The sequence below is a fragment of the Equus przewalskii genome, chromosome 27 (assembly GCF_037783145.1).
Source record: "Equus przewalskii isolate Varuska chromosome 27, EquPr2, whole genome shotgun sequence".
In the NCBI taxonomy this organism is placed as follows: domain Eukaryota; kingdom Metazoa; phylum Chordata; class Mammalia; order Perissodactyla; family Equidae; genus Equus; species Equus przewalskii.
The window spans coordinates 13,974,372-13,996,373 of record NC_091857.1 but is presented as its reverse complement, the minus strand read 5'-3'; the positions used below and the strand labels follow the sequence as shown (position 1 = coordinate 13,996,373).

Sequence of the window (22,002 nt, the reverse complement as noted above, 5' to 3'; positions counted from 1 at the left end):
CTGTTTTTTGTGGGGTTTTTTTTTTCATGTTTCTAACTAGTAGGAAGGATTATATTACATGACTTTTATTTTTTTTAAAGTTTTAATGAATGTGTTTTTAATAGAAAAAACATTGTATCTTGTTATTACAGTATATGTCCATTGGAACCTTTTATATAAATCAAAGATACATTATGGAATCTTAGTGATCTTATTTTTCCTGTATCTTTACCCATTTTATCATCTTGAGAATTAATTTATCATTTATTCCCAACTGTGCCAAATAAAGACTAAACTACTAAGCCAAAAGGAAAATAATGGAAGTGCCTAGAATGATGATGCAGTAATGAAATGTTGTCATTATTACATCATCTTCAGTTTTCTTATTGCATAGCTCATTAATATTGTATTATCTTTCAAGCATGTAAAAAAAAGTCTGGAGACGCTATCTTTGTAGTCTTTCTATTTTGTCTTAACTTTTAGTAAATACAGTAGAGAATTCACTATTTTTCATTTCCCATCGATAATGTCAAAGAGAAGAAAGTTGGCTTAGGGAGATGCTCCAGTTAGATGAATCAGAGGACGAATGGTACTAGCACTCTAGACATGATTGAAGATGGTGACGTTGATTGTATAAGCAACACCTCTGACTATTGTTTTCAGATGACAGTATCCCAGATGAATTTTCTCCAACTCAAGAATCAATGAGTGAACAATATAGTTCTTTTTTTCTCCAGCTTTATTGAGATATAATTGACATATACAACATCGTATAAGTTTAAGGTATACAATATGATGATTTGATGTGCATATATATTGCAGAATGATTGCATAGTAAAGTTGGTTAACAATCCATCACCTCACATAGTTACTATAATAATGTAGTTCTAAAGACAAAAGGGAAATATAGTGTGTTCATCCAGTTAGTTGCTTAATAGGAAGGACGTCATCACTCAGTATTTTGTGACAAGAACCTCTATGCTCTGTTTTGCTCAAAAGCTGCAAAGCAGTATTCTTTCTTCTTTTATGATGTTGGCACACCCAAATTTATTTGAAATAGTTCATAAGTGGACAAATACTGAAGGCTGGTGTGTAGTAAGAGATTGGGAGAAAATAGATGACATAGAAATGAAATAATTCATTGGATTGATCATTGTTAGTAAATCTAAAAGTAAAAAACATTTTGCAGTTATGGAACAAGGAAGATTTCTGTCCTTCCTTCAACATAATTATCAGCTGTTAAAGTTGTCCAGAGTAAGATGTTTTGAATTATACAGGTACCAAAAGAAGACCCATAAGTGATGATTAAGCTAGAACATCTTAGACATATATTTGAAACCTGGAATCAGCAAGGTATTTCCAGGTTCATGTGTGACACTTAATGAGCTGTCCGTTTCAAAATGCCTTGCCCATTTTGTGTATGTTGTCCTTTAAAACCTGGAAAATATGGAATTAAGAATTGGATTTGCTACTTGTAAGTCCTTATTAAAAATTCTGATGAAGTTGTTTTACATTATCCCTTTATTCTTCCTCTGTAAATTATTGATAAGTTGATTTAAATATTAATAAAGTATTCATTAGACCCAGGTGGTAAATTTTTCTTGGTATACTGAGGGTTAAATGAACTCATTAAAATTATAAAGAGCTGATTTTGATTTAGGATGATAATTCTAAAATCAAAATTAAGTCTCTGTTTAGTATACTAAATGTTACACTAAGTTTTTCTTAAAATCAGTTTTTCTAAATACTTTATGGAACCACCCTATAAAAATAACAACTAAGTTGAAACAAAACTGCTCCATCAGCTTTTATTTTATCACTGGGTAAGTTTTAGTTTTTTCCCTTCATATATGTGTTTTGGGTGTTCATTAAAGAAATTTTCCTTTACTTTACCTGTCGTATCTATCAACCTAATGTTTAAAGACAGGATATTAATACAATCTATTTTAGTTCCTAAACTAAAGTTTTCCTTCTAAAGCCTCATGAGAGTTACAAAATTTGTGAGGCCATTGTTTGTTCATTTGTATTTTTTTCCTGTTTTTCCTTTTTTTTTCTGTCCCCTCAGTAGTTTTACTCTCTTTGATCCCACTTAACCTCCATAAACCATATGTTTTGAGTAATTCTGTTTCCTTTACACAGAAATCGTTTAACAAGTGTGCGCCATACAAATAGCATCTCTTCCTTGTATTTATGGAGAGAATGTTGAGAACCATTAAAGAGCCATGTCTGCAAGCTCTAATAAGATCGTTATTGAAATCAGTCATAAACCAGTGGATCCACTGACAAGCCAGTGAATCACACTATTTTATGAAATACTCCAGTTTTAAAATACATTGCTTACAAATCTCTAAAGAAGCCTCACACATTTAGATATTTTTAACTGAATGTACTTAAGTAGTGTTAAACACCTGGTAACACTTAAGTGCTATGTATGGTGGTAATATTTTACATTACACTCTAATATCTGTAGGGCCCAAGGAGCTGATCTGCATCGAAGTATCATGGCTCCTTTTCTTTTTTTTCTAAATTTCTCAATTAAATTCTGTAGTATAGAAATGAAGAAGCAAGACTTGGGAAAGGCAGGAAGGATCGTTAATTATTTCTACCACTTTAGATGTTTAAGGGATAGAAAAGGAAGTGATCTGAAGAAATTTGGCCCACTCAGTTCCCTGAAGAGTTGTTAAAAGTAGGGTCTGAGTGAACTCAGGCCTTCAGGAGTCTCAGAACTCCGACTTTCTTAGGCATTTCATTTTCTGCTAGAATGGTGGTAGTGCCACAGGAAGCAGCATCTCATATCCACAATCCTTCAAATTACAGACTCATCTTATTAAGAAACAGGTTTCTATGAGGAGCTCTTTTTCCTCTCATTGCTTCATGTAATTGGTGCTGTTTATAGAATTTCTTTGCAAAGAAATTAATGAAAAGTAACCACCTTGACTTAGAATTTTCTGGAAACAGTTATTCATCTTCCCTTCGAATCTGTTCTAAATTTGTCTCTTGCCCCTCTTCTACAGGATGATGTGATGGTTTAGTGTATACACATAGTTATGTTTATATGTATTATAGTAACCACGTTTTCTAAACTAAAAATTGGTACAAGGGCCTGAACACATTTTTGTAAATTATTTTCATTTTAAAATCTTTTGAAAAATTTTTTCAAATCACATATAGGGTCTTAATTTATACTTATAACAAAGTCACACAAAAAGAAATAGCATGGGTAGGGAGAAGAACATTTTATATTAGGAACACCCTAGAAACTTAGGGTTACAGGTTCACCTGTAACCTGTCTTCTGCATCTGCTAGGAGTGGTCCTCACATTAAAATGTCTACATAGAGCACAAAGCTATGTATGTTTTAAAGCCTTACTTTAAAAACAGATGCATTAAATCTTTGATGGACCTGAGTGAGCATCTAAAGCATCACTCTCTTCTGTTTTTTACTGTCGTGGTAAAAGTTATGGGTGAATAAGCTTGTGATCATATTTAAATGTGTATGAACATAACTAAGACTGTCACACTTTGCACGGGCCTACAAAATCATGTTATGTTTTTTAAGTGCTTCCATTTCTTTGAAAACAGAAATTCTACCAATTACTTACGTAACGTCTGATGTTTGGAGGCGGATGTCCAAAGTGAATCTGTTCTGTGGGCCCCAACCCCACATCAGACTCATCAGATGAGTCCATGTCATGTGCATCTCTTTTCCTCTTTCTCAACTTCTGCTTTTGTTCCTTCCTAAGCTCCCAGTAATGTAAGGAAGCTCGTTCTAGCTCCCATATAGAGCTCGAGTGCCAGATAGGAGAGTTAGCATTCACATTACGTTGCAGAAAAGTGCTTATGAAAATTCGAAACCTTAGTGAGCTTTGCAAGATAGTTATATAACATTAAACTGTTTTCTCTAATTGATTTGGTCATTTTAAGAATATAGATTAATCCATAGTATTTCCAGTAGAGATTTCTCGTTTAGTAGGGATGGCAATAGAATAAATTACTAAAGAAGTGACTATAATGCGTATATATGTGTATATACACCTAAAAACTAACAAGTATTATATTCTTTTGCTTATGGGTGTCATAGCATAATCCTAGTTCTGCATCTCATTAACTATGTTTTATTTTTATTTTTTTTTTAGAACTGATGTTTGCATTTAATGGGCAGCAAAAGATGAAGAAGGAGAAGCGGTATATTCACTAAGGATTCCGTCTGCTTGCTGCTGCAGAGCTCTGTGTTACAGAATTCTGCTGCTGCTTCTCGCTTAGGAGTTGGTCAGCTCTGTGGTCAGACTGCTCTAGAGTTTGCCTGCCTTTTTCTTGTCATTGCCAGCAGAATTCCTGGACAGAATGTGACAGTCCATCTCTAATTACTATGGAAGATGATAAACTGCCGCTCGCTTGTTAAAGTTACGTCTCCATCACCCACAGAAAACCATTCTTTAAAGTGACTAGAAACCAAGCCCTTGTGAACACTTCTATTGAACATGACTCATGGAGAAGAGCTTGGCTCTGATGTGCACCAGGATTCTGTTGTTTTAACTTACCTAGAAGGATTACTAATGCATCAGGCAGCAGAGGGATCAGGTACTGCCGTCGACAAAAAGTCTGCTGGGCGTAATGAGGAAGATCAGAACTTTAACGTTTCTAGTAAGGCATTTCCCACCTGTCAAAGTAATGGGCCAGTTCTCAATACACAGACGTATCAGGGATCTGGCATGCTGCATCTCAAAAAGGCCAGACTATTGCAGTCTTCCGAGGACTGGAATGCGGCGAAGCGGAAGAGGCTGTCTGATCCCATCGTAAATATAAATGTGAAGAAGGAAGCTTTGCTAGCAGGCATGGTTGACAATGTGCCTAAAGGCAAACAGGATAGCACATTACTGGCCTCTTTGCTTCAGTCATTCAGCTCTAGGCTGCAGACTGTGGCTCTGTCACAACAAATTAGGCAGAGCCTCAAGGAGCAAGGATATGCCCTCAGTCATGATTCTTTAAAAGTGGAGAAAGATTTAAGGTGCTATGGTGTTGCATCGAGTCACTTAAAAACTTTGTTGAAGAAAAGTAAAGCTAAAGATCAAAAGCCTGATACCGATCTTCCTGACGTCACCAAAAACCTCATCAGAGAGAGGTTTGTAGAGTCACCGCATCATGTTGGACAAAGCGGAACAAAGGTCATGAGTGAACCCTTGTCGTGTGCCGCAAGATTACAGGCTGTTGCAAGCATGGTGGAAAAAAGGGCTAGTCCTGCCACTTCACCCAAACCTAGTGTTGCTTGTAGCCAATTAGCATTGCTCCTTTCAAGTGAAGCCCATTTACAGCAGTATTCACGGGAACATGCTTTAAAAACACAAAATGCGAATCAAGCGGCGAGTGAAAGACTTGCTGCTATGGCCAGATTACAAGAAAATGGCCAGAAGGATGTTGGGAGTTTCCAGCTCTCAAAAGGAATGTCAAGCCATCTTAATGGTCAGGCAAGAACATCCTCAAGCAAACTAATGGCTAGCCGAAGTACATTTCAAAATGCAATGGGTATCGTTCCTTCTTCCCCCAAAAATGCAGGCTGTAAGAACTCACTGGAAAGAAACAATATAAAACAAGTTGCTAATAATAGTTTGCTCTTACATCTTCTTAAAAGCCAGACCATACCTAAGCCCATGAACGGACACAATCATAGTGAGAGAGGAAGCATTTTTGAGGATAGTAGTACACCGACAACTGTCGATGAATACTCAGATAACAATCCTAGTTTTACAGATGATAGCAGTGGGGATGAAAGCTCTTATTCCAACTGTGTTCCCATAGACTTGTCTTGCAAACACCGCACCGAAAAACCAGAACCCGACCAGCCTGTTTCTCTGGATAACTTAACTCAGTCCTTGCTGAACACTTGGGATCCAAAAGCCCGCGATGTAGATAGCAAAGAAGATCCAGATACCTCAAAGAATTCTAAGCTAAACTCACACCAGAAGGTAACACTTCTTCAGTTGCTCCTCGGCCATAAGAATGAAGAAAATACAGAGAGAAACAACAGCCCTCAGGAAGTGCACAGTGATGTGACAAAGTTCAGTACGCAGAATTACACAAGGACTTCTGTGATAGAGAGCCCCAGTACAAATAGGACTACTCCAGTCAGCACTCCGCCGTTACTGGCATCCACCAAAGCAGAGTCGCCCATCAATCTTTCCCAACACTCTCTGGTCATCAAATGGAATTCCCCGCCATATGCCTGCAGCTCTCAGCCTGAAAAGCCAGCGAATACCGCCTCCAACCACTTGATGGACCTTACAAAAAGCAAAGAGTCGCAAGGAGAGAAACCAGCCCAGAATGAAGGTGCCCAAAACCCTGCAACTTTCAGTGCCAGTAAACTGTTACAAAATTTAGCACAATGTGGAATGCAGTCTTCCGCGTCAGGGGAAGAGCAGAGACCCAGTAAACAGCTGCTCGGTGTGAACACAGATAAACCTGTAGGTATGATTGATAGGTTAAATAGCCCCCTGCTCTCCAATAAAACAAATGCAGTTGAAGAAAATAAAGCATTCAGTAGTCAAGCAACGTGCCCCGAACCAGGACTTTCCGGTTCTGAAATAGAAAATCTGCTTGAAAGGCGCACTGTCCTCCAGTTGCTCCTGGGAAACCCCAACAAAGGGAAGAGTGAAAAGAAAGAGAAAAACCTTTTAAGAGATGAAAGTACTCAGGAACATACAGATAGAGCTTTAAATGAACAAATACTGATGGTAAAAATAAAATCTGAGCCTTGCGATGACTTACATATACATAATACAAATGTGCACTTGAGCCACGATGCTAAGGGTGCCCCGTTCTTAGGGATGGCTCCTCCCGTGCAGAGAAGCGCGGCTGCCTTACCAGCGTCTGAGGACTTTAAATCGGAGCCCATTTCACCTCAGGATTTTTCTTTCTCGAAGAATGGTCTGCTAAGTCGATTGCTGAGACAAAATCAAGAGAGTTACCTGGCGGACGATCTGGACAACAGTCCCAGAAATAGTCAGCTGACACTTGTAGAATCAAAGAATCTTTGCATGGTCCCTAAGAAAAGGAAGCTTTATACTGAGCCGTTAGAAAATCCATTTAAAAAGATGAAAAATAACCTAGTCGATGCCACAAACAGTCACAGTGCTCCGGATGTACTGTATGGGTCCTTGCTTAACCAGCAGGAGCTGAAATTTAGCAGAAATGATCTTGAATTTAAATATCCTGCCAGTCATGGTTCGGCCAGCGAAAGTGAACACAGGAGTTGGGCCAGAGAGAGCAAAAGCTTCAATGTTCTGAAACAACTACTTCTCTCAGAAAACTGTGTGAGAGATTTGTCCCAGCATGGAAGTAACTCTGTCGTCGACAGTAAAAAGAAAGGACACAAAAATAACGTGCCCAGTAGCAAACCTGAATTCAGCATTTCTTCTTTAAACGGACTCATGTACGGTTCCACTCAGCCCAACGCTTGCGTGGATAACAGGACATTTCCATACCCTGGAGTAGTGAAAACTGCCCTGAGTCCTCCTTTCCCTGAGTACTTGGGCTGTGCGGGGTCTAGACCAGAATCTGGGCTCTTGAATGGGTGTTCCATGCCCAGTGAGAAGGGACCCATTAAGTGGGTTATCACAGATGGGGATAAGAATGAGTATGAAAAAGACTCTCCAAGACTGACCAAAACGAACCCAATACTGTATTACATGCTCCAGAAAGGAGGCAATTCTGTTACCAGTCGAGAAACACAGAGCAAGGACATGTGGAGGGAGCCTTCGTCTGCTGACAGTGTCTCACAGGTTACAATCAAGGAAGAGTTACTTCCTGCTGCAGAAACTAAAGCTTCTTTCTTTAATTTAAGGAGCCCGTATAATAGCCATATGGGGAATAATGCCTCTCGCCCACACAGCGCCAATGGAGAAGGTTATGGACTCCTGGGAAGCGTGCTAACAATAAAAAAAGAATCAGAATAAAACGTACCTGCTATCCAGCTTTGGATCTTTTTAAAACTAATTAGTATGAACTTGAGATCTGTATAAATAAGAGCATGATTTGAGAAAAGCATGGTATAATTGAAACTTTTTTCATTTTGCAAAGTATTGGTTACTGGTGACGTTTAAATATGCATACTACTTTTTGCTTTGCGTTAGATGTCATGAGGAAACTACTGAACTAGCAATTGGTGGTTTAACACTTCTGTATGCACCAGACAACTGTGAGCAACCTCCGAATGAAATTCTTTTATAATCGCAAATAATAGGCATCAATTAAAAGGTAAACCTCCATCCACGGTGGATTAATGCATTTTGCTGCCTTTATTAGGGTACTTTATTTTGCTTTTCAGAAGTCAGCCTACGTAACACATTTTTTTAAAAGTCCAAATTGTTAAATAACTCTTTAAAGGATAATTACTGAATAAAAACCCTAGCGTTGATGCACTTCTCATTATCGAATTCAAAAATAAATTAGAAAAATTCTGCTTACATTTTTCACTTTTGCTAAAACACATATTTATTTTTAACTCTTGGAAGGGGTTTTGTGGTTCCCAATGTGTCTGCCCCACCCAAGTCCTTTTCAATATCTATTTCTTTAAACCTTGTACTACTTAGTAAAAATTGCTTACAATTGATGGAAGTTTGATAGAGCCTTAAAAAAAGGCAGATTTCCATTTTTGTATTTTAACTACTTTACTAAATCAATATTCCTCCTTTTACAGAATTAGGAAAGTTAACATTTATCTTCAGGTGGTTTCCTGAATAGTTGAATATTTAAGAAGTTGTTTTTAACAAAAGCAAAATGGCTTTTCTTTGGACAATTTTCACCATCTCTTGTAAAAGTTACTTCTCACCATTTCTGTGGTACCTGTGAGTCTTATGACCAGGGTTTCTTAAAGCTGGACTCAGACCACCTGCATTAGAACCATCTGGAGCACTTGTTTTAGAATGCAGATTCCTAGGCAGCATCTCAGATCTACAGAACAAGAATCTCTGCTAAGTGGACCTGGGAATCTTTCATCTGCATCTTAACACTCCCTAGGTGTTTCTTCTGCACACTGAAGTTTGAGAACCATTGCTTTTGACTTTTCTCAGAACGCAGGACTATAAAAAAAACTATTTGATGCTTTATTTTCCCCAATCCAGTCAGACATCAACTCAAAATTTGCAGTATTGTAGTTCATATATTACCGTTATGTCTTTGGAAATCGGGTTCAGAATACTTTTTATGACAAAAAAATTGGGTGGAGGGGACAACTTTCATATCTGGCTCAACATCTCAGGAAAATCTGTGATTATTTATGTGTTCTAATGAGTAACATCTCCTTAATTAGCCTTAGGGATGGAATAACAGGGCCACTTACCAAACTCAGGTGATTCCGGGATGGTTTGGAAACTCCTCTTGAATATGTCCTCACCTTCTATTAAAATCATTGCCCTAAGAACAGTGCTGACAATGATGAAAACCTTTCTTTCAAACCCAAGAAAGTCACTAAACTCAGATTGACTAAAGAGGAAAGTACAAAGGGCACATATGCATGACAGAGTTGTACACAGTCACTCCATCGGATCTATTATTTTAAAAGAGTGGTTAAAAGTAAACACTGATATGGTCTTGGAAGAACTTAATGTACTATTGAGTCACGTGGGGTTTCAGTCTTGAAAGAAGTCCATGTTTTTAAGTTCAGTTTTTATAATCCACAATTCATTCACCAGATAATATTTTTGTTTTTAATTGCGAACCAGGTTAGCAACTGACCTGTCAAAAAATTGTTATGTAATCAACTGTTAATTAGAAGGAAATCTATTTGAAGTTCTACTTGAAGTTATTTCTAAGATTTTTATATTAAAAATGAGTGTTATTTCCTAATATGATCTGAAACCCTAAATGATTATTTTTTTCTCAAAATGATTTGTAAATAGTTACTGGATATATTATAAAATAACAGTCAGGAGTGAACATTACGCTACATCATGGAGAGATGAAGGCATATGCTTATTCTGAGATGAAAATTCCACTGGCCGGCGGATATATTCTTCTCCATCCCGTCTTTACTCAGTGACAATCTTATTGTCTACACAATACAAATAAGCTTTGAAATAAGTCATTTTTTTCCTGCCATTGTGAAAAGTCTGGAGACTTAGAGGTATGCTAGAAAAAATGTTGATGTTCCCCTTTGATTAGGGGAAAACAGGCTTGACAAGGAAGGGAAATTTAGGTCAGGGAAAAGAATATCAAAGGCCAGTGTTGCTATTTTTTTGTTTGATTCTTTGCTTGGTTGGTTGTTTTTGTTGTTGTTAGCAGTTAAAGGAATAAGGATATGTAGTGCATAAATAAACATGACCACAAAGAATGCTGTTCTGATTAACTAGAGAATGTCCCCAATTTGAGTTTAGTATGATTTGAAAGAAGAGCAGTGAGAAAGGGCATCCATCCATAAATTCACTTTGTTTATGCATATGTAGATACAAGGACACACATACACACATTTTCAAGGACTATTTTAGATATCTAGACAATTTCTTCCTAATGAAGTCATTTGTGAAAGGGTACTACAGCTCTCATTGACATCGGTAAGGTAGCATTACCTGTTTATTCTCTGCTGCATCTTACAGAAGAGTAAACTGGTGAGAGTATATATTTTATATATATATATATAATATGTATATATATATATATGGACTTGTTACATGAAGATGTTAAAATCAGTTTTTAAAGGTGATGTAAATAGTGATTTCCTTAATGAAAAATACATATTTTGTATTGTTCTAATGCAACAGAAAAGCCTTTTAATCTCTTTGGTTTCTGTATATTCCATGTATAAGTGTAAATATAATCAGACAGGTTTAAAAAATTGTGCATGTATGTATACAGTTGCAAGTCTGGACAAATGTATAGAATAAACCTTTTATTTAAGTTGTGATTACCTGCTGCATGAAAAGTGCATGGGGGACCCTGTGCATCTGTGCATTTGGCAAAATGTCTTAACAAGTCAGATCCGATGTGCATCCCAACATGGCAGTATTCCATTTCTGGACATGACCTGTGGTTTAAGCTTTGTGAAAGAATGTGCTTTGAATCCAAGGGTCTTAAAACTTTTTAAAATCAAGTCAACCTCTCTTCAGCATATAGAGTTCACACAACTACTTTCATGAATTTTTTAATCCCATTGGAAATGTAATCTTATACCAGGAGTATTCCAGTATCCTGGAATATAGGCACATTACCATTCATGGTATGAATTCTGGGGTTTACACAACCAATTTTGATGCTATCTGCTCAGTAATATAATTTGTCATTTTTATTAGAAATTTAATTTCTTCATGTGATGTCATGAAACTGTACATACTGCAGTGTGAATTTTTGTTTTGTTTTTTAATCTTTTAGTGTTTACTTCCTGCAGTGAATTTGAATAAATGAGAGAAAAATGCATTGTCTGTGGTTTGAAATGACTGTTATTTTGTGGGCTTTCTCTGGTTTTTAGGTTTTCCATAAACATAAGTCTCTGGTCATGAAAATAGCAATAAGTTTTCAAGGATGCTTTGCCCTTCTCAGAAAAATAAAGGAAAAGAAGAAGGTGACCAGCGAGTTAGTGCATTTAGAGACAGGGCAGTTGAAACACAGCTCAAAAAGACAGCCTGTGGCCTATCTTCCCTAGCTTGAGTCTCCTATTTGGTGTGTAACTCAATGATCACTGTAGATTTTTACCGTGGAAAAGAGATGGTACATTGTTAAAAAAAATAAAGTTGATTTGATATCTACTTGTTTTAAGATAAGATTTTATTAGCTTTTTATCCAAGTTGCAACGGGGCTTAAGTTTATTTTAAATAAAAAAGACCTTCAGTCATTTTCCAAAAGTGAATGTGTGTGTACACACAAACATATATGTAAATATGTACTGTATGTGTCTAGGTAATGAGTAGTTGAGAATGATAAGCAATATACATATGTAATAAGTAATAGAGACCAGTTTATTTAGAAAAAGAAAAAACAGACGTATCCTTGTGAACTGATGGCCTGGGAATTTTTTTATTTTTACAAAATTATATTATTAATGATAAAGGAGGAAGGCATTTTCCCAAAGATAAGTTTGTATTTTCTGACACTAAAATAAGCGTATTATAATCCAACAGTGAAAATTTTGCAGCTTCTCTCCTAACAGGTTTACAAACATTGTCTAGAAAATATCCAAGTAATAGAAATAAATCCAGCTGTTCTACGTTATCAAAGTGTTGAAAAGTTACACCTTGCTGTATGTGCAGACGCTGTCATCAGAGTCAGAGATGCAGAACCATGTTTTGTTTTGTTTATTGATTCATATGGTGGAAAAGCATAACAAGTGCATTGAGTTATAAATTGTCTAAGAGAGAGTTTTAAGAAGAGAGCCAGCAGTCAGTAATTCTTGACTACAAGATAGTGCCAATGACTTTAACATGGAGAATCTTTAATAATCAGATCAGATTATGATCATTCATGCTATGCAAAGTTCTATTTTAAGCATGTTAACGTGGAAATCTCCTTAACAAATAATTTTGATTTCCTTCCCCCTACCACTGGTATCACTCAACTGTGACCTGTTTGGTTACAGAAAATAGGTTGTAACTGTTCACTATTAAACTTGCCCTTTTTCGTTTATTCCATAAAACTTAGGGAAGTAGTATCCAGCACTAGCACCTTGTAAGCACTGGTGGAGAAATCTATCTTGGTATCATTTAGCATTAATTTACTGCTCCATTTCTCTAAATGATTGGTACAGTAATATTTACAATATTTTAAAGATGCCATCTTCATAGCTAAGTTAAAGACCCCAGCTCTGAAAAATCAGAATGAATGGACTCTTCAGTTGTTAGCATAATAATCAGAAATAAAATTCAAATCCCATAAATTCCAGTCCTGGAGAAGTGCTGCTGCACTTAAGATGCCCTCTTTTGAGTGTCTAAAAGTAAATATACAAACCTTTCCAGCAATAACCTGAATTTTAAGATAGTATACTTCACAGTCAGTCAGAAGAAGAGGATTTTCGAGCCAATCCAGTCTTTTTAGAGCCTTTCTTCTTGACACAAAGACCTAGACAAGCTTCTATTTTCCAGTCTTTGCTTTTACCAAGCTTCATGGGTAGATGCTCTAAACTTTGAGAAAAGTGTACGATCCTTTTGGACTACCCATTTCACCCATTTTTGCTGATAAGCCTTCATCTCAGAGGTCACATCTGGAAAAGGAAACAGCCTGCCATCGTGTGCGTGTCACAGCCTCTGGTTTTTGAAAGCTGCACCAACAGGCCTGTAGAGGAGAGCCACAGTGCAAGTCCGTTGTCTGCCATTATATATTCCCTTAGCAAATTTTATGAAATAATTTAAGGATAGAACAGTGAGATGATTTTCTCATAATTAGAAGACTTGAGTCTTCTCTGAAGACTGGAAGGGTTGCCTCTGGCAGCCATTGCAGCCGATGTTTCCATAAGCAAGCTGCAAATCCTCACAAGACTTTTAGCACCTCGTAGGGGGTGCCAGCTAGCCTTGCTACCTCTTGTAGTGTGCCCTTTGACTTCTGCCTTGTCTGCCTTTTCACATTTTCAACTCACTCATTGTCCCGCCATCTAACACCTTTCTGCCTGCCCGTCATCACCCGTCATGCCAGTGTTCAGACCCTCACAGTATGAATCCACGTTTCCTGAGCACATCTGCCTTCCTGGCATCAGAGCCTTCAGTCATGTAACATTCTTTGCCAAAAATCCCCATTCTCAGCCTTGTAAACTTTTGTTTATCTTTACAACGTACCAAATATTACCTCCTCAAAGAAGCCCCCGCCCAGTGATTCCTCCAGGCAGAGTGTGGGGTTCAGCCCTCCACCATGCCATAAGGCTTTGTGTAGCCCTCCCTTATTGCACTCAGAGTGGTTAAGGACATAACTTGTATTCCTTTTAAAGACGAGAAGTGTGTCTTAATCTCCTTATATTCAGTACAGAGTCCAAATCCTGATACATAGCAGTTACTCAAGAAATGCATGCCCAATTAAAGCAAGAATGAAAGGAGATCTCTTCACACAAAAAATGGAAGGCGGCCTCCCCCTCTGTGGACTGGGAGACAAAGTAATTCCTAAGGTAGACACATCCATTTACCTGAAGCAATGCCTAATCTCCCCCAGCTACCTCTAGCTCTAGGGCTCATGACCTGTGTGGGCCAACCCAGGCATTTTCCCTTCTGCCCTCTCTAATCTCCTGAAGAAATGCTATCAGCCCGGAAATTCCTGATAACAGGAGCTGGTTCTTGAAAGGAGAATGGGAACTTGGGGTTTTTGCCAATAAAGGTCTAGTTACCTGTTGCACCATATCTTTCCATGAATAGCAGGGAGACTTCAGCAGCGACACTATCAACCCTTCCACATGCCACTGTGCCGAGACGAGAATTCGTGGCCTCTCCTGAGCCAATCATAAATATGTCTATGTTCCAGAGGGCTACATTCTCCTGAACTATTCAGAACCAAACCCAGGCAGAACACGCTGTCTTGGTGAGTGTGGTACAACCAACTGCTTGAAGATAAGACCCTCACCAGGGTAGGAGCTGCACGTAGCATTAGGCTATTTCAGATCCTCAGGGAAATCTGGGTCCCTGTGGGTGTGGAAATACAAGGAATCAGCGCCACATAGGGTCTGGTTCACTAGCACTAGTGTTCATTCATTAGAGGGCTTTGACAGTGGCAACTTCTCTATAAGATCTAACTACTAGGTTTTAAGAGTATTAGAGAAGTAATACATGTGTTCGGTGATTCAGTAGATGCTTAATAAAAGTGTCAAACTGATGTGACAGCAGAAGCTCGTCTCTTTCATATGTGTGGAGTGGGCTGAGAGATGCAATTTCCTTTTACTCTGATACCATAAAATTAATGTCATGAACATGTTTTTTAACTGTTGCGTTTTTTCATCCAGAAAAATCACATTTCCTATCCCAAACACCCAAGAGAGGAAGTATCATCTTGGTTGAACTTGTTCTTATTTCACGTGCAGCAACAGTGGAAAATCCAAATAAAAGCATATTCAGGATGAGGGGATGGGTTAGCAGTGGGGATGGAATAGTCCCCTTTCCATAGACAGGTAGGACTGAGAAACATGACTCATGATTTCTGTCCAATATAAGGCCATGGGGAAGAAACAGACACAAGCTTCTGGCTTCAAGGCTGTCTTTCTCAAACAAAGGGGACATTTTCAAGTGGATGTTTATGTAATTAGAGGGACCATGGAGACAGCTAGGTGTATTTAGAGGGAGAACAGAGAAGTTTCAAACAGTGTCCCCAGTTTTGCTAAAGTAGAGGGGACCCTCCCTAAGCTGTTTTCTTCCTCTGAGCTCCTTTCTAGCTTAAGCAAATCAGGAAGGCTTCTGATCTTAACTATATTAATAGAAGATAATCATACTCTTATACTCTCATCAGAGATAAGGAGTTTGTTGTGAGCCTGGACATTTAAAATCAGATTTTTTTTCCAGCATCTCTTCATCCTCAGGTCACGCTGTAGACTTGCAGAGCTGGAATCTGAAACCGTGGCATACAGCGTGGTAAGAGGCCTCATCAACGTAATATTTCCCCTCAAACTAAACCAAACAGCAACCTAACAAACACATCATTAAAACATCATGCTTGTTGGGGCTGGCCTGGTGGCGCAGCGGTTAAGTTTGCACGTTCTGCTTCTCGGTGGCCTGGGGTTCACCAGTTCAGATCCTGGGTGCAGACATGGCACCTCTTGGCACACCATGCTGTCGTAGGCGTCCCAGGTATAAAGTAGAGGAAGATGGGCATGGATGTTAGCTCAGGGCCAATCTTCCTCAGCAAAAAGAGGAGGATTGGTAGTGGGTGTTAGCTCAGGGCTAAACTTCAAAAAGAAAAAAAGAAGAAAAGTAAGAAAGAAAAACATCATGCTTATTTACCTGACTGGCCTTAACAATTAGCAAAACAGTATTAAGGGTGAGGTGATGATGCTAAGTTGTACTCCAGAACTCTCTTTTGCTCCAAATCATAACTGATGGCAATGTGAGAAAGGTTCCCAGAAGCCAATGGTCTTTGAATAGCTAAAGGGCAACTTTCTCAAATAATGATGTTGATGCCACTAGGTGAGTGGGACTTCAAGGCTGCTTTTGATTATCACCAAGTAAACTCTTTTTTTAAAATTTTTTTCCTTGTGATGAGAACTTTTAAAATTTATTTCATTTATTTATTTTGATGAAGATTAGCCCTGAGCTAACATCTGCCACCAATCCTCCTCTTTTTGCTGAGGACGACTGGCCCTGAGCTAACATCCGTGCCCATCTTCCTCCACTTTATATGTGGGACACCTGCCACAGCATGGCCTGACAAGCAGTGCGTAGGTCCACACTAGGGATCTGAACCAGAGAACGCCCTGGCCACCAAAACAGAACGTGTGAACTCAACCACTGTGCCACCGGGCCGGCCCCACCACGTAAACTCTTTCTGAAGCAGGAACATTCAGGCCAGAGCACACTCACATCATCCTACTTATCAGATTGTTTCTTGCTTCCTTGCTTCCTCCCTTCCTTCCTTTTCTCCTTCCTCTCTGTCTCTCATTCTTTGTCTGTCTTTCTTTTTAATGTAATAGATTTATGGAGATATAATTCACATACTGTACAATTCACCCATTTAAAGCATACAATTCAGTGACTTTTAGTATATTCATGGAGTCACTAGATAAAGCTAATTCGATGTAACTGAGATACAGATAATTCAGTTTCTGTCTCTGTAGATTACATGTTCTGGACATTTCATGTAAATGGAATCATACAATATGTGATCTTTTGAGAATGGCTTCATTCGCTGAGCTTAATGTTTTCAAGGTTCATCTGTGTTGTGGCTTGTACCAGCACTTTCTTCTCTTTTATTGCTGAATAATTTCCCATCATATGTATATGCCGTATTTTATTTGTCCATTTAGGATAAATTTGGACATTTAGGTTGTTTTCACTTTTAGCTATTATGAATAATTGTGCTATGAATTTGTTGTCAGAACCACTCCTCAAAAACAGGAGGGACGACCAATCTAAATTTGGTTTGGATATTCCCATGCATGCAGCATGAGGGTATACAATCAATTGACTGTGAACGAGGATGTTTCTTTCTGGACTCTCAATCCTCTTCCATTGATTTATATGATTATCCTATGCCAGTATCACACCATGTTGATTACTGTAGCTTCATAGCCATTTTTGAAATCAGAAAATGTGAGTCTTCCAAACTTGTTCTTCTTTTTCAAGTTTGTTTTGGCTATCGTCGATTTCTTAAATTTGCATATGAATTTTAGGATAAGACTGATAATTTCTGCAAAAATGATAGCTGGTATTTTCATAGGGATTGTGTTGAATTTGTAGATCAATTTGGGGACAGGTTCCATCTTAACAAGATTAAATCTTCCAATCCATGAACATAGGGTGTCTTCTCGTATATTTAGATCTTCTTTAGTTTCTTTCAACAGTCACCCTGGGTGACGTTGATTTTAGCAGGGCCCTTTCTGACTGCCTCTTTCCCTGGTCTCTGGTAAGCTGTCTGCCTCTTTTGGTGTCACACCCAGCTGTTAGGCTCCACTAATTGCCTGCTGATTGCTCTATTGTTTTTGACAATGCCCTGGGGCATGAATAGCTCCATTTTCCGATCCAGTTACATTTGGGCCCCTTTGCAAGAGCAGTTTTTGAGGCCAGTCCGAGATTTGTTCTGTTGCCAGGAGGGCTCTTCTTAGCGGTCTTTTCCTAATTCTCTCTAGTAAACTAGCCAGCCTATCATTTAGCTTATTTTTCTCATGGATTTACCAGCCCACTCTCAATGGCTTACCACCAAGATCTTCATTGTTTTTGAGAACATTTTCTTCTTGGACTTCCTCACACTCTGTTCTAAATGGAGGGGAAAGTTCAGAACTCTCTGTTCTTACGGCCTGCCTCATGCCCTGGGTGAAATTTCTCAGCCACTGCTCCCTTGCTGAGGCAGAGATAGTGACCTGCTTCTCTCAGATTAACACCCCTGCTTTACGAAGGTGCTGGAGAGTGCTGGGTGGGGATGATAGCCTTGGGTCTTCTCAGTTTACCATTCCCAGTGGGGAACATCTACCCTATGAATGAGCTGGGCTTAGGGTAATCAGAGCCAACTATCCTTGACCTGCTGCACTTAGGGTAGATTGTCTGCCTTTAGAGTGGAGGCTGGGTGGAGAAAGGGGGCCCTTGACTTTCAGTGGCACTCACCTGGAATTTAGCCTCTGTAACACAGAGCTCTGCAGAGGACAAGAAATGCTGGTGACCTGGCCCTTCCAAGGAGATGCTGATGCCCTTTACTGGGGCCTGGGGTGAGGGATCCTCATCTTCTCAGCCACACCCTACTGGAGTGGACCTTCCATGCACTAAGCTGTGGGGGGAGAAGGAGCAGGTCGTCACTCAAATGCTGTAGACCGTCAGTGTCCTTACCAAGACTTAGATTTTCTCACAATGAATATTTCTTCATTTGCTGTATACCCTTAGGAAAATTTTCAGAGTATTTTTTAAAAATAATGCTCACCAGTTGTGTTGTTTTGCTTGGGAGTGGGTTTGCAGAGCTCCTCAGGTTGCCATTCCCAAAGTGGTTCTCTCCTTCTTATCTTATTTCTGATCACTAAATAAATGTACTCAAAGCCGCATGCCTCCAGGGTCACCTGCTTAAGCAACACTGTGCTGCAGCATTGTTTCTAACCCGAGGATGATATGTTTCTGGCCCTCAGGACGAGATCACATGCTATTTTGAGAGACTCTTTTCCTCCTTCCCATTAAGCATAATTTACCTAAATCGATTATCTTCTCTCCAAGAATTTCATTTAATTTTTTTCATGTCCTCTCCAACATGATGTGCAGATTCATAACTCTTCTTGCTCATCAAATGTTCCACAGTTAGGGGCCAGCCCTGTGGCATAGTGCTTAAGTTCACGTGCTCCGCCTTGGCAGACAGGCGACCTGTGCACCACTTGTCAAGCCATGCTGTGGCAGGCATCCCACATATAAAACAGACGAAGATGGGCACAGATGTAGCTCAGGGCGAATCTTCCTCAGAAAAAAGAGGAGGATTGGCAGCAGATGTTAGCTCAGGGCTAATCTTCCTCATACACAAAAAAGAAAAATGTTCCACAGTTGAACCCACCAGATCAACCTCAATGCAACCACCTGCCCCACTTACGTATTCAATTTGCAATCTTTTAAATGGTTCCTTGGTGTTTAGCTCAGTAAAATTATTCTTTGTTTCTTTCAAGATTTTTTTTTAATTTTTCACTTAATTTTTTTGAGCAGCTTCAGGTTTACAAAAAAATTCAGCAGAAAGTACAGAGATCCCCTCTATACCTCCAAACAGCATCCCCTCTCTCACTTTTCCTCACTATTAACATCTTGCATTAGTGTGGTACATTTGTTACAACTGGTGAACCAATATTGATATTATTATTAATTAAACTCCATAATTTAGACTGGGGTTCACTCTTTGTATTGTATACTCTAAGGGTCTTGACAAATGTATAATGATGCGTACCCATTATTATAGTACCACGCAGAACAGTTTCACTGCCCTAAAATTTCCTCATGCTCCGCCTATTCTTTCCTCCCATCCACCTCTGCCTTCCTCCCCACCTCTTCCCAACCCCCCGCAACCACTGACCACTTTACTGTCTCCATAGTTTTGCCTTTTCCAGAATGTCGTATAATTGGAATCATGTAGTATGTAGCCTTTCTGGATTGTCTTCTTTCACTTGGCAATATGCATTTAAGGTTCGTATGTTTTTGTAGCTTGATAGCCCATTTCTTTTTATTACTGAATAGTATTCCATTGTATGTATGTATCACAGTTTGTTTATCCATTCACCTGTTGAAGGACATCTTGTGCTGCCAAGCTTTGACAATTATGAATAAAGCTGCTATAAACTTTCGTGTGCAGGTTTTTGTGTGGACATTTTTTCTTTCATTATTTTTGATTAAAAATTTTTTGATACACTTTTTCTCTTTTGATTTTTTTATATGATTGATTTTATTTCATTTTTCTTTCTTTCTTTTTTTTTTTTTTGATATGTGTTTTAAGATGACTTAGCTTACCTTCCAGTAATTCAAATTTCCCACCACTCCTGTGCTTAGAAATGCTTCAGTGGGGCCAGTCCGGTGGCGCAGTGGTTAAGTTCGCACGTTCTGCTTCTCGATGGCCTGGGGTTCACCGGTTCAGATCCTGGGTGCAGACATGGCACCGCTTGGCACATCATGCTGTGGTAGGCGTCCCAGGTATAAAGTAGAGGAAGATGGGCATGGATGTTAGCTCAGGGCCAGTCTTCCTCAGCAAAAAGAGGAGGATTGGCAGTAGTTAGCTCAGGGCTAATCTTCCTCAAAAAAAAAAAAAAAAGAAAAAGAAATACTTCACCATCAATTCCAAGCCCATCATTTCACTGGATGTATCAATCAGGATAGGCTAAGTTACGCAGTATCAAACAACCCTAAACTCTCAGTGACTGGAAACCACAAAGGTTTATCTTATATTCTTGCTACCTGTCCAATTTGAGTTGGCAGGGGCTCTGTTCGTGGTCATGTCACTCTGGGACCTGGGGCAGTGGCACCTCCACTGCCTGGAAGTGTCACTGGTTGCCATGGCAGAGGAGAAAGAACATGATGAACTGAGCACTGACTTAGAAAAGACCTAACACCTCCTCACCTCATACCAACCAAATTATTGGTCTGCTGAACTTCAAAGGAGCAGGACATGTAATTATATAGTGTACATAGAAGGAGATCAGAAATATTGGTGAGCATTCAGTAATTTCTACTTTTAAAATTCAATTTGCCTGAGCATAGAACGATGATCTTTTGATCACTAAAGTTTTTTTTAAAGAAAGATTGGCACCTGAGCTAACAACTGTTGCCAATCTTTTTTTTTTTTTTTTTTTGCTTTTTCTTCCCAAATCCCCCCAGTACATAGTTGTATATTTTAGTTATGGGTCCTTCTAGTTGTGGCATGTGGGATGCTGCCTCAGCGCAGCCTGACGAGCCGTGCCATGTCCGCGCCAGGATCTGAACCAGCAAAACCCTGGGCTGCTGAAGTGGAACACGTGAACCTAACCACTCAGCCACAGTGTGTCCCTGATCACTAAATTTAATCTGATTATATTTTAATGTTTGCCTTCCCTCTTCAGACTATAGACAATAGGCTAAAAGCTAAAATTTACTAAATTTAAGGGCTCAAACAAAGTTTATTAATCCAAAGGAAAGGGTTAGGTTGTAACACCAGCTCTACAGGCTTACCATAAGGAAGATAACACGAGTGTGCGCATGACTCATTAACATGTGACTGGTAGAGTTGGCACTGCTGACACTGTAGGACTCAAAATAAATGAGGATGAGTTCTTTTCATCTAGGCTCAGTATAATAGAGAGATGTTCACTCGTGGTGGCACATAACTGTATATCCATATACATTTATTGATACTGTTATTTCAGTTTGTTTATGTGATTAAAGCTGTTCTTCTCTCTCTAAAATGGGATATTCCATTTGAACCTGAGCATATCTTGAAGCAAACTTCAACTAAAAAGGCAATTTGGGTTTAGGGCATTTCAAATTCATTTAATTGCTCTTGAATTCTTAAGCTAAATAGAGTCTGCCTTGGTTTCAAGATTGGCTGGCAATTTCTGACTTACCAGCACCCACATTATGAAAATCTTTCATTTATGTATGAAGAGTTCCTAGAAATAGGTACTTCCTCCTTTATTAGTCCATCCCCAGAAACTTCTCCTTTTCCTTACAGAAACCGCCGTCCTTGGGGAATTCATCCCTGCTTCTGTTTTTCTCAGCTTTCTTGTCTCAGCAACACCACGGTCAAGATCAAGACATGCCCCAGTCCAGAGCTGTGTTATTTGAGCCTATCCTCAACAGGAGCCCAAACCATCCCTGTACTCCTGCTTATGTTTCCCACCTCCAGAGAGTTCTCCTAAGTGCCCATCCCAAACTTCTGCATTCTGCACTCATTTTTCCCTAAACCTTTTCAGGAACTTCTCAAGCCTTTTTAATTTTCCTCTTCC

The 22,002-nt window shown here is 39.0% G+C and overlaps 1 protein-coding gene and 1 long non-coding RNA gene across 2 annotated transcripts in view; one reads left to right on the top strand and one right to left on the bottom strand.

Annotated features, from left to right (window-relative positions):
• The window catches only part of NRIP1 (nuclear receptor interacting protein 1), a 44,558-nt gene extending 34,506 nt beyond the window's left edge, over positions 1-10,052 (top strand). The window contains exon 2 of the mRNA XM_008517141.2: positions 4,115-10,052. Coding sequence (XP_008515363.2) covers positions 4,460-7,927 — 3,468 coding nt within the window. The 5' untranslated portion in view covers positions 4,115-4,459 and the 3' untranslated portion in view covers positions 7,928-10,052. The remainder of the gene's footprint in view (positions 1-4,114) is intronic.
• Positions 10,053-12,375: 2,323 nt separating this feature from the next.
• Positions 12,376-18,639, bottom strand: LOC139079891 (uncharacterized). Its single transcript, XR_011533882.1, has 3 exons — positions 18,489-18,639; positions 18,179-18,338; positions 12,376-13,229 (listed from the first exon to the last, which is right to left on the bottom strand). It is a non-coding gene; the product is annotated as an uncharacterized lncRNA (long non-coding RNA).
• Between the last annotated feature and the right edge of the window lie 3,363 nt (positions 18,640-22,002).